This window comes from Pleurodeles waltl, chromosome 8 (genome assembly GCF_031143425.1).
Source record: "Pleurodeles waltl isolate 20211129_DDA chromosome 8, aPleWal1.hap1.20221129, whole genome shotgun sequence".
In the NCBI taxonomy this organism is placed as follows: Eukaryota; Metazoa; Chordata; class Amphibia; order Caudata; family Salamandridae; genus Pleurodeles; species Pleurodeles waltl.
The window spans coordinates 1,191,018,788-1,191,031,919 of record NC_090447.1 but is presented as its reverse complement, the minus strand read 5'-3'; the positions used below and the strand labels follow the sequence as shown (position 1 = coordinate 1,191,031,919).

The 13,132-nt window shown below is 42.6% G+C and overlaps 1 protein-coding gene across 3 annotated transcripts in view; it reads right to left on the bottom strand.

The window, feature by feature from the left end:
• LOC138250505 (serine/threonine-protein kinase Nek3-like) overlaps window positions 1-13,132 on the bottom strand; it is a 207,677-nt gene that overhangs the window by 63,171 nt on the left and 131,374 nt on the right. For all 3 annotated transcript variants that reach the window (XM_069205449.1, XM_069205448.1, XM_069205450.1), the window contains exon 11: window positions 9,423-9,563. In XM_069205449.1, coding sequence (XP_069061550.1) covers window positions 9,423-9,563 — 141 coding nt within the window. The remainder of the gene's footprint in view (window positions 1-9,422; window positions 9,564-13,132) is intronic.

Here is a 13,132-nt window from a genome sequence, read left to right as displayed (position 1 = left end):
ACACACAAGCTGGCAAGCAGTGTGTCTGTGCTGAGTGAGAGGTCTCCAGGGTGGCATAAGACATGCTGCAGCCCTTAGAGACCTTCCTTGGCATCAGGGCCCTTGGTACTAGAAGTACCAGTTACAAGGGACTTATCTGGATGCCAGGGTCTGCCAATTGTGGATACAAAAGTACAGGTTAGGGAAAGAACACTGGTGCTGGGGCCTGGTTAGCAGGCCTCAGCACACTTTCAATTGTAAACATAGCATCAGCAAAGGCAAAAAGTCAGGGGGCAACCATGCCAAGGAGGCATTTCCTTACAGCTGCCTTAAAAAGTCACCACAAATGCACAAGCTATAGGGGAACTTCAATTGTGTACGTGTGCAGTCGCTGAACAAACTCGAGCAATCCTAGAAAGACTGTGCATAGCCAAAAGTAAACTTGACGCTGCAGATGGTCGCTCTTGCAGCAACAACATTTGTATTATTTGCCTACTGGAGAGTTCGGATAGAGCAGACCTTGTGGCGTTCCTGGAGCATTGGATAAAACAGGACATTGCTCCTACAACGCTTTCACCTTACTTTGTTTACTAAATGTGCTCATAGAGTGCCCACCCAACACCCCCACCTGGTGCACCAGCCAGACCCTTGGTGGTAAGCCTCTTAAATTATTTTGAGAGAGATGCTGTCCTGGCGGCAGCTGGTGACAAGGGCATTGTTTGGTATGAGAATGCCAGTGTTATGTTTTTAAGAAAAATTATATGCAGACTATTCGGCGTCAGCCGGCCTCCTTCTTACTGGTCAAAAGAGGCTGTGAGAAGTTGGTCTTAAATATGCACTGTTGTTCCCTGTCAACGATGGCCAACATGTCCACTTTTTTCACAGCCACAGAAAGCCTGGGTGGAAATGTTAACCAAGCTCACTTGTAGCTGCTCACCATCACCTTCTTCGTCAATGCCAGGGACAGCTCAAATAACAAACAGTGTTTGACAGCTGCACCGCAAACGTGAGAAGCAGGGAACACTCTCCTGCACAGTCAGATGGGATCAGCACAGTGCCATTGCTGCAGTGGCCTCCCTTCAGGGACGCTTGTTCAACTCCACATGTACCTACTTCGGACTCAAATGTTTCAGATAATGACAAGTTGTTACTGGCAGGAGAGCATGGTTACTGGATGGTTTTTGTGCACATTCCCTACCCCTTAACCCTGTTGGGATGATTTGGTTTATTTTTCCTTTGTTTGTGTTGTCCCACTTTAATGGATGGTTGCAAGGTTACCTACCTTATGGATGCTAGTTGCATCCATCCGGAGTCCGGTTTGTGCTCTCCTGAACATACATTCCCCCACCCTCCATGCCCTCCCTCCTCTTGCCAAAGGGACTTCTACACCTTCCGGATTATCTGTCCATTGGCAGACACATGTCCCTCTATGACACCTGGTGAGTTAAATAACCAACACTTAGTGAATTCTCCTTTTGTTCTGCAGTCCATAAATTACATTCTTAACTTGAAAGGTTTGTCTGCTCTACACTCTTACACACAGCAGGATCATCCATGAATTACTGCCCTCGAATACTCTCGGATCGTAACCCTATAATAATGGAGTTGGCTTGGAGAAGGCCAACCTCTCCAATTCCCACTTGGCAGCTCAGTTACGATGCTGGAGGACCGTCTTCCACCAAACACTGCTCAATCACATACAATTCTTTAGGGACAAGGCTGAGTCTTCTTCCTCCCAGTTGACTGAATGGGAGACTTTTAAGGTAGTCCCAAGACGACTTTGCATTAAAAGCACATTTGGGGTTCGCGGAGTCCTGGTAAGAGACAATGAGGATGCAGAAAACTCCCTGCTACAGAAAGAACACACAGTAGCTACCAACCCAGAAAGCTTGGATGCTCTTGGCGCTGCACATTCTGGCCTCCATGACAAACCCGAGTTGCTTCGCTGACACGACTACTGAGCCTATTCGGCTAGAACCCAATATGAAGGCGAAAAATCTAGCTGCTTGCTGGCAGGGTTGATCATGTCTCTTTCCCATGATTGAACCTGGCTAATTATTACCTGTCAATCTGGGAATATAGCCCATCCTCAACAATCCATTGATACTGCTTTCTATGATAACTATACGGCATTGTATGCTCCCACACCACTGTTCTCACACACTGAGTTTTAGCACTTTATATCAGAGGTCTCTTTTCCCAGCATCCATCACGATGGTCGGGTGACTCTGGATGAACTAATCACTACTCAGGAGCTTGCCTCCTGTCTGAAGAACCTTCCTCACAGGAAGGTGCCAGGAACTGATGGTTTGTCAGCCGAATTCTACGACTAATATGCTCAAACTCTGTTGCCCAAGTTACAATCCCTTTTTCAGCCCATCTACACATTTGGTTCTCTTCCTCCATCCTTAAACACCACACGTATTTCCACTCTGCTGAAACTACATAAAGACCCAAAGGATCTTGGATCATATCGCTCACTCTCTATCTCAAATACAGATTATAAAATTCTAACCAAGATTATGGCTACTCGGATACTCCCAATACTGCCTGATATAACAAATGATGATCACGGGGGTTTATTCCTGGCCATAACACATCTCACAATCTCTGCAGCTTGTGGCATACCAAAGATGAGTCTACTACTCAGTATCTTAATGTGGTCTGTATTGCTCTCGAGCTGGAGAAAGTATTTGATTCTCTCTATTGGGAATACATACAGCGAGTGTTGCAACGGTTTGGAATAAGACCTCTTTGGTGAAAATGGATTCAAATATTGTACTCATCCCCTTCTGCCCGTGAAAAAATGGGTAAGTGTATCTCCTCTTCATGGCTTATACACAATGGCAGCAAGCAGTGCTGTCCCCTATCCCCACTTTTGTTTACCATGGCAATTCAAAAGGTGGCTGTATGCAAGTGCCTATATGGAATCATATGGGGGATACCGATAAACAATCAGACCTGCATAATCTTGTTCTATGCGGATGATATCCTGCTATATAACCACGATGCAAGCATGGATCTATCTCTTACAACTTTGATCTTTTCAGACTTTGCATTCATTCTAGGTCTCCAGATGAACTGGGCTAAATCTTGTACCACTCTGCAACAAACAGCTATCTTCCTCTTCAAACATGGCTTGATCCGCGATTGCCAACAGAAATTACTAAATGTTGGTAAACCAGGATGAACACACACCATTCTTCCACAGATCTTCGTGATGGTAGTTTGGCCAAAGCCTTAAGTGCTCTCCATTCTCAGATGACCTTTTGGGTGTCTTTACCTCTCTCTGTGATCTGAAAGGTAGCCCTGGCAAAGATGGTGGTCCTCCCTCTCCTTCTTTGTTACTTTGACAATCTTCTCCTTTGTATTCCTTATTCCTTCTTTCAGCAATTCAACTCGTATATGACTGCTTTCGTCTGGAGTGGTGAGTGCCGCTGAGTAGCTTTTTCCACATTAAAGCTCCTGGCGGAGGCGGGAGGATTGGCTCTCCCAGATTTTAAGTTTTCTTACTTGGTGGCTCAGTTACATTGGGAAGCTCACCGGCTCTCTTGCAGCTCTCTTTGTGAAATTGGACTGCCTATGACTAATTTAAGGATGGACTGCTATATTATTGACTGTATTCCACTACACAATTACCTTCTCCACCCACAGTTCTGTTCTGCATTGCAGCATCTTGTCTATTTAGTGTAGAGAGGATAACAGCAAAGCAGATTCCTTTTGCTCAGCCATTACTCTGGTAGGTCTACCAACCTCAACAGGCTGACTGAAAATTGTCTGGCATGTCAGCTGGCCTTTCCACACTGGGGGATTGATACCTCAACGGGGAGTTAAAGGACTTCTCCACCTTAAAATCTGAGCATGCTCTTTCGCCTGGGCGGTTCCTAATGTACAAACACATTAAGTGCCTTCTCCGTATATGGCATGTGTTAGTACACTCGCACACAAATTCTATCAAACTCTTTATGTGGCGGGCAGCTGGAGCAACTTTATCAGCAGATGGACCAATCCCACAACACATTGTGTGTGGCTTGGGAGACGGATTTACCTCAAACTATACGTAGCTTGGTCTGGCGGAAGTTACTCAGCTACCCCCACAAGATGTCCTGTGGAGCTTGATTCAAGTATGTTCAATTTATCTTCCTTAATAGGGTTTATTTTACACCAGCCAAAAAAAATATGATTTTTCCAGGCACAGACTCGGGCTGTCCTCATTGGTCCTTACCTGATAGTGATATTATTCACATGCTGTGGGCCTGTCCCACTCTACAGCATTATTGGATGAGGATTTTGCAAATATTCACAAGTACTACGGGCCTCTCTGTGCGTAACATGCCAGCAGGATTGCTCCTTGGCCTTTTCCCTCGCTCAGCACTCGGGAGACGTACAGTTAAATTCTTGGACTTGGCTCTAATATTAGTTAAACGTGCCAGCACTATACAGTGGAAACATAATAGGACTCCTGCTGTAGCTACGTGGTTAAGTGCGCTGATCACATGGGACTAGGCTGAGAGTACATTACTACAAGGGGAGTAACAAACAGGCCTAAGGAAATATTTTTACATCACAGGAATGGGACATGCTCCTCTTGTAATCTAAAAGCATCACCAAAGACAATTCTTACCTTCCTTGACGTGCTCCTGTAGAACAAAGAACTTGCTGCCCTTCTCTTTGGTACGTGATCATTAAGATCGCTCACTGGCCCTTTCACTATCTCCTTCTTTGGTGGCTGGGGATGCAACTGTATTACTGTTATATCTAGCACCAAGGGCAGGGAAGAGGTTTATACTGGGGTTTCCTTGTGCCACACACTAAAAAGTACGTTACAAAAATGTGACCCCATAGGTCTTTGATATAGGCAAAAATTGTCTGTGAAACATTGCTGGCTATGATATGTCTCCTTGGTATGTAAAGATATATGCATGTACACCAGTAAAAACTGCCTTAAAAAAATCAGTAAAAGCAAAATGTAACTACAGTAGAAACAGGATTGTGCATTTCTTTTGAGAGGGATTTTTGTTTGCCAGCAAATGTTATTTATAGCCGGGGTGTAATTGTTATTCTTTACAAGAAAAGTGAAATTAATGTAGCATTTTGGGTTCAGATTAATAAAAACACACAAAATAAATCAAAGTACATTTTTTAAAACTGCTGCTACTTTATAACCCATTCTGTGGTTCGAACAAGGTTAGTATATCACATAAACTTTGCACTTCAGCCTCTTTGAATGGCAACTAAGCCTAGACAATTTGATCTGAAATTCATTTCTAATTGGATTACAGTAAAACTTGACATTCCTTGCAGCGTGTATCCAGAAACAGATACAACAAAATGAATGAATACAATATAATCAATCTAGCCTTTATCTTATAAATACTGACAGGTGAACCATGTTCTCAATTGCATTAACTAAACACGTACACTGCACATTATGCTTTCACGTATATCTAGGTACATATTAAACCCGTATTAATGGATTGCATACTTATACAGCGAATCGTATTGTCGGACCTGACAATTTCTGCAGAGTCATCCCCAAATATTTTACCTTTCTCCTCCCCGTTTTTTTGCTGAATTCGTTTTTGTTAGCTTTAGGACTCTCGGCACTTTACGACTGCTGGCCAGTGCTAAAGTGCAGGTGCTCTGTACTCTAAACTTCATAATATTGGCTTCTCCACAACTGGCATATTTAATTTGCTTGTAAGTCACTAATAAAGTGCACTATAGGTGCCCAGGGCCTGTAAATTAAAAGCTACTAGTCGTCCTGCAGCACTGATGTGACACCCACTACAGTAGCCCTGTAAACATGTCTTGGGCCTGCACTATAGAGCCTGTGTGTGCAGTTTTAAACTGCCATTTCAGCCTGGCAAGGCCTAGCTCGCCCATAGGTTAACATTGGGATTGCCTTAAAAGATCTTTTAAGTGTAAATTCCAATTGGAACAAGATAGAAATGTGGTGTTTGGTGTCTCTGAACTCACAATAAGTCTGAAAATTTAACTTTTAGAAAGTTGGTATTTTCTTAAGTTAACCATTCTGTGCCTCTGCCTGTCTCAAAATACATGTCGGAGGTGGATGACAGCTGGGCTTTGTGCATTCTCTCTAGACAGTCACACACAAAGGGAGCTGGGGTGTGACATTTGCTTACTGATGGCCCATCACCAAGCTGATGTGTCTTCCTGGGCTAGATGGGATGGAGGAGCTGACACTTACACATGAATATGCGCCTCTCCCCAGACAAAGTGCTGCATAACAGACCTGTAGAGAGTCTGGAGCCATGGAAGAAGGAGCACGGACCTTGTGCACTTCAAAGGCATCTCTTTGAAGTCTCCCCCACTTCAAAGGCTCAACTGGGTATAAACACCGGACCCCAAGCCCCACCAAATGAACATTCTACTGAAACCAACAACATTCTCCCAGGAGGAGGATCTACTGTGCTGCCTGGAGGGACTGCCACTTTGTTAAATGCATTGCTGTGTTGGCCTGCTGTCTACTAATTGCTGTGCTGTAGGAGGGACTGCCACTTTGTATCTGCTCTGCTGTGTTGGCCTGCTGCTTTTTCCCTGGGAGTGAGAGGGACTGGACCTGCTCTCTACATTCTTGAACCTAAGTTCTCCAAGGACGTGTTGGCACAACCCCAGTTCTTGAAGTCCCAGGGCCAGCAAAGACTTCCTGCAATTTACCTTCAGCTGCTAGATTCTTCCAACTGTGAGTCCCCCTTGCCTGAGGTGGCAGTCAAATCCTGGGCCTCATAAGTGAGTCTTGCAGCTGTTTTCTTTTTCACAAAAGCCGATGCATTGAGGCTGTTGCGCCGCTCGGAACCGATGCAGTGCCCTCTGATGCATTGCCGATTCGATGACAATGCGGGACTCGACTGCCAGGTTTGATGATGATGCAGCACCAATACGAAGACACTGCTGCACGGCTCAATGACAACGCACTGCATGTACTTCAACGTGATATCCATCACATTTGGGATGGAATAATCCCTTCCGCTAAATTCGTAATGGGGCCCTTGATCTTTTAAAATTCATATCTCGACTTCTACATATTGGAGTTTTGTCATTTTGGTCTTGTTTTACTCCGAAAAATATTCTCTATTTTTCCAAACTGTTTTTTTGTGATGTTTTTACTGTGATGCTGTAATTTAAGTGTTGCACAAATACTTTACATATTGCCTCTTAAGTTAAGCCTGACTGTTCTGTGCCAAGTTGCCAGAGGGTGAGCACAGGTTACATTAGGTTGTATATTGGACTTACCCTGACTAGGATTGTGGTCCCTATTTGGACAGGGTGTGTACGTCTACCTACTAGAGACCCAATTTTTAACACGTATCCTGAAGAATTTCTAGGCACTGATCTAACCCATGTTGATGGCACTACAATGAAAGAGAAATGATGAGAATATTGTGGTCTCTATGTAAGCACTGAACACTTAAATCAATAGGGGGACTAGAAGCATATTCTAGACATTTAATACTTTGCAACTAGTTGCTTGTTTCTTTACAGGTGCTCCATTACTATATAAGTGGTATAGAGTCTGTGGCTCCACTTCTAGAAGCAAAGTGGTTATTAGTTTTGATCAGTCCAGTTTTATGTAGAATGGAAGTTTATACCATTCTTTACTTTAACCAGTCCCTACATGAACACCGCACACCCTTTCCCAAGGTATTATTTTCAACATATTAAGTGAAAGTGATCATCAAGTTGGTTTCACATAGAATTATTACTTAAGGCACCACCAGAATGTACCCCCACCAATGTTTTGTTTGAATACAATTACATGTGGGTGGGGCGAATGGGTGGGATATGTGGATTAGTGTGCAACAGATGGCATGACTGCAGGTTTCTGCAGTTCTGTATTCCGGTTTGCTGCTGATTTGTAGATGTAATAATTTCCTCATCAGGACAACAAGTAGGAAGTAAATTACGGAGTAATAGCATGTAGGGCGGGAGGAGTAATGGAAAAAAGGGACGAAAGTCCTGTAGCTTAATAAAATGTTTCTTAACATCAGAAATATTTTTTACTGCCAAAGATGGTTGTTGATTATAGTGCATCCTAAATACTGATCCTAGAGGATGGGGTATATACAGGTGTGGTAAATACCACTAATTCAATTAGCATGTCAGACTGAGGCATAACAAGCAATATCTGTATTTAACCGTTACTGCAGGGATTACTGTACGTTTAGCCGTGTTTTGCTTTCATGGCACCTCTAAGTCCGGATATACTTTGCAAAGCTTTTGAGGCAAAAGGTGTGTGGGGAAAATTGCAGCGTTCCCGTAATTAGCGAATAACTCACAATCCCAATCCATACACAGACTCCCATTTACGCATGGTTCACATTTATCACACTGCTTCTAATGAGGCCCTTTTTGACCAAAGCAAAAATATTTATCTCTCTTGCTATTATTGGATGCAAGGAAAACTTTAGTTGGATTAACTGTGTGGGGTGTGGAGATATGGTGGGGGGGGGGTAACTGATCTGGGATAAATTTCCCTAAAAGATTGACTATGATAATGGTATATCCAAATAATTAGCTGCTCATTATTTAATTTCCAAAAATGTAATGAAAAACATTAAGTCCAATACGGAAAGTTTCGAAAGCCACTGCTTGGCAGAGCAATTGCATTAAAAACCTTATACCAACATTAACTATGCTCTAAATTTTCCTACTCATCTGTTGATACTCTGTTCTTATTATTCTAATACCGACATTCATGCATTTCTATCATTATTACAAACAAAAAGTAATTAGCTAGATTCAACCATGTGTGCTTATCTAGTTGTGAAGAAAATAGCTAAATAAATTCCAAAATTATAATATAAGGACATGAACTTGATTTTCAAAAATGTTATTTTCATTAGAATGTCACATAATCACAAATGATGCAAATGAGGGAAAGATCTCTGCAGACTTTAAAAAGACAGGGTCTGCTTCTTAATGCACTTAGTAAAATAAGGTAAACATGAGGTCAGCAGAGTGGGTATGTACTACAAAGACTGGCTAAGCAAACAAGAACTAGCAAAGCCAATAGATTGTCTTTTTGACGTACTGGCTTTACCAATACTTTTTGCTGATGATGTGCAGCATCTGAAAAATAGGAAGACAAAAAAGGCACAATAACACAACTGCAAAGGCAGCCACATCATTGCATAGGTATGTGTATACAAGATTACATATGCACCATCATGCATGCCTACAGAATGATGCAGCACATTTTGTTTTTTATTTACTGGTCCAAAATGGTGGACGCCTCTTGGATTGGCAAATAAAAGAAAACATGTACACAAAAGTGAATTTTGATATACAGGTGAGGTATGGCAACAAATGGCAGCTGACAGGCCCTCTTCCAGAAGTCATATGATTAAACTCTACCTTCATGGAAATGCCAATATCAAAAGGTTTTCAATGCTTGGGATTAATCTTTTTAAATTACTCACTTTCGTTGTCTTGAGCTGCACTACTCGAGGAAAGAATGGATGCATTTTCGAGGCAATTCAAGACTGTGTTGGGTGGCTCGTTTCCCCATTTCTTCCGGGCAACACGTAAAACATTTTCATCCTGTCCAGTGGGTGAATCACCTCCGGATTAAATTACAATATAAATGTTTACTATCAGTAGACCTCATATGGTTGTATGTTAGTTCTTTGAAGTCAAATATACATTTTGCTATCATGGTGGTTATTGTGGACTATTCCAAAGGGTTATTGAGGGAGAAATCAATGAACACATTATGGTCCCTATTTAAAGTAATGTGATAAAAGATTAATTTCCGATTTGTTTCACAGTTGCTAGTCTGGAGTACAACCCTTCAGAGTAATTTTCTTCACCATATCCTTGTGGGTGAAGAAATGCATTTGGTGGAATGTATTGCAGATTTCGCACTTCCACCATTACATTTTGTAATTACCATTTAACTTTGACTCAGGGCCTATATCATTTATTCAATAAATGAACTCAGATAGGTATCAAAATATACAATATGTTCAGCAGACCACGATAGCACAATGACCCATAAGCTAGAGCAATAGATTTTTCTAGCATCCTTGAAGTACATAAACAATGTTGTCACCCTACAGATCAAAGATGTTAATCATAAGTTATGAGTGAGTAGGTGCATTTACATAATCTGCACTATGAAATCAACCACCTCATTGTGTTCTTCACTGAGATTTGGTGAAGACAGAGAAGAGAATGAAACATTTTCTAGCTTACGCGTTAAGAATTTTCAATTCTATTAAGGACACGGAGGCGAGGATTATGCTTTCTCTTTCTTTACTGAAAATTCACAGCAGCCAATTAAAACAACGTAAACAAAAAACTTGAGTGTGAGGCAGTGTGCTCCCTTTTTTCTTTTTGTCCAATGACTGCTCCCTTGAGCTAACGAGCTGACGAGCTCTGGTGAGGCACCTGTGCGCCAGTGAGTGGTACATAAACCTGAGAAGACTTTTGGCGGCATTTCAAGCAACCCCACAGACTTGGCTGCTCTCTGCTGATGACGGGCTAAACCTAGAAACACGTGTCCAGAGATACACAGCACTTGCTGCACCTACTTAGGTGAAAGACTCTTGATTACTTTTTCAGCACAAAACGAAGTGACTGCATTTACCATGATGCATTGGGGCTAACTTTTTGCTGGAGTGTGAGGCAGTGTGCTCCCTTTTTTCTTTTTGTCCAATGACTGCTCCCTTGAGCTAACGAGCTGACGAGCTCTGGTGAGGCACCTGTGCGCCAGTGAGTGGTACATAAACCTGAGAAGACTTTTGGCGGCATTTCAAGCAACCCCACAGACTTGGCTGCTCTCTGCTGATGACGGGCTAAACCTAGAAACACGTGTCCAGAGATACACAGCACTTGCTGCACCTACTTAGGTGAAAGACTTTTGATTACTTTTTCAGCACAAAACGAAGTGACTGCATTTACCATGATGCATTGGGGCTAACTTTTTGCTTGAGTGTGAGGCAGTGTGCTCCCTTTTTTCTTTTTGTCCAATGACTGCTCCCTTGAGCTAACGAGCTGACGAGCTCTGGTGAGGCACCTGTGCGCCAGTGAGTGGTACATAAACCTGAGAAGACTTTTGGCGGCATTTCAAGCAACCCCACAGACTTGGCTGCTCTCTGCTGATGACGGGCTAAACCTAGAAACACGTGTCCAGAGATACACAGCACTTGCTGCACCTACTTAGGTGAAAGACTTTTGATTACTTTTTCAGCACAAAACGAAGTGACTGCATTTACCATGATGCATTGGGGCTAACTTTTTGCTTGAGTGTGAGGCAGTGTGCTCCCTTTTTTCTTTTTGTCCAATGACTGCTCCCTTGAGCTAACGAGCTGACGAGCTCTGGTGAGGCACCTGTGCGCCAGTGAGTGGTACATAAACCTGAGAAGACTTTTGGCGGCATTTCAAGCAACCCCACAGACTTGGCTGCTCTCTGCTGATGACGGGCTAAACCTAGAAACACGTGTCCAGAGATACACAGCACTTGCTGCACCTACTTAGGTGAAAGACTTTTGATTACTTTTTCAGCACAAAACGAAGTGACTGCATTTACCATGATGCATTGGGGCTAACTTTTTGCTTGAGTGTGAGGCAGTGTGCTCCCTTTTTTCTTTTTGTCCAATGACTGCTCCCTTGAGCTAACGAGCTGACGAGCTCTGGTGAGGCACCTGTGCGCCAGTGAGTGGTACATAAACCTGAGAAGACTTTTGGCGGCATTTCAAGCAACCCCACAGACTTGGCTGCTCTCTGCTGATGACGGGCTAAACCTAGAAACACGTGTCCAGAGATACACAGCACTTGCTGCACCTACTTAGGTGAAAGACTTTTGATTACTTTTTCAGCACAAAACGAAGTGACTGCATTTACCATGATGCATTGGGGCTAACTTTTTGCTTGAGTGTGAGGCAGTGTGCTCCCTTTTTTCTTTTTGTCCAATGACTGCTCCCTTGAGCTAACGAGCTGACGAGCTCTGGTGAGGCACTTGTGCGCCAGTGAGTGGTACATAAACCTGAGAAGACTTTTGGCGGCATTTCAAGCAACCCCACAGACTTGGCTGCTCTCTGCTGATGACGGGCTAAACCTAGAAACACGTGTCCAGAGATACACAGCACTTGCTGCACCTACTTAGGTGAAAGACTTTTGATTACTTTTTCAGCACAAAACGAAGTGACTGCATTTACCATGATGCATTGGGGCTAACTTTTTGCTTGAGTGTGAGGCAGTGTGCTCCCTTTTTTCTTTTTGTAAACAAAAAACTTCATCTCCCAAGATGCTCTAGTGTATAAATCACATGTACCAATCACGGACTGTGACCTTAGTCCATAAAAGCCGTAACCTCAAACGTCATATCCTCTTTCTTTGCTTCAACCAGAAACTGTAACTCCTTTCCAACGACCTATAATGTCTTAGATGATACGAACTCTCATCTTGGAAGGAAACATCCAACGAAGAATAGAACAGACTGAACTTCAAGTCGGTTTTCTTAGAACGTAGACAACTGGGTGGGAAGATCCTCAGGAATTCTTTTGATCCGCTCCTTTGGAAAATAATAAATACAAGCCGGTAATATTCTCAAACTAGAAGATTCAATAATCAACTTAAAAGTTTTACATTTCATTACCCAATATAACAACTGGGAGGGTACCAATGAATAAAGTTTCAAAAGCAATAAAATTACCATTATTCATGAAAGGGTGGGATAATCCTCACCTCTGTGTCCTTAATAGAATTGAAAATTCTTAACGCGTAAGCTAGAAATTTTTTCATTCTATATCAGGACCGGAGGCTCGGATTATGCTAGTTCAAAGCTGACCCATAACTACAGAGGCCACATCTAAAACAGGTTTAAAGTAAAACTTTCGAAAAGTACTTTCAGATGACCAGTCTGCTGATTTCATAATGTCCGTCAAACTAGAGCCTAAGAGCCTAGAGCCGTTCATGTCTTGCCTAAACTCTTCTGTAACTACTTCATAATCTTTAAGGCACTGTACCACACATAATTTTGAATTGTCTGGAAACCAAGGATAAGTTACTGACCTGCAATTATTCTTAGTTCTTCTGGAAATACTAAAGGTTACACCTTCCGGAGAATAAAGCCTACCCGACAGATCCAAAGCTCTAACATCTGACACTCTCTTGCATGAGACTAAGC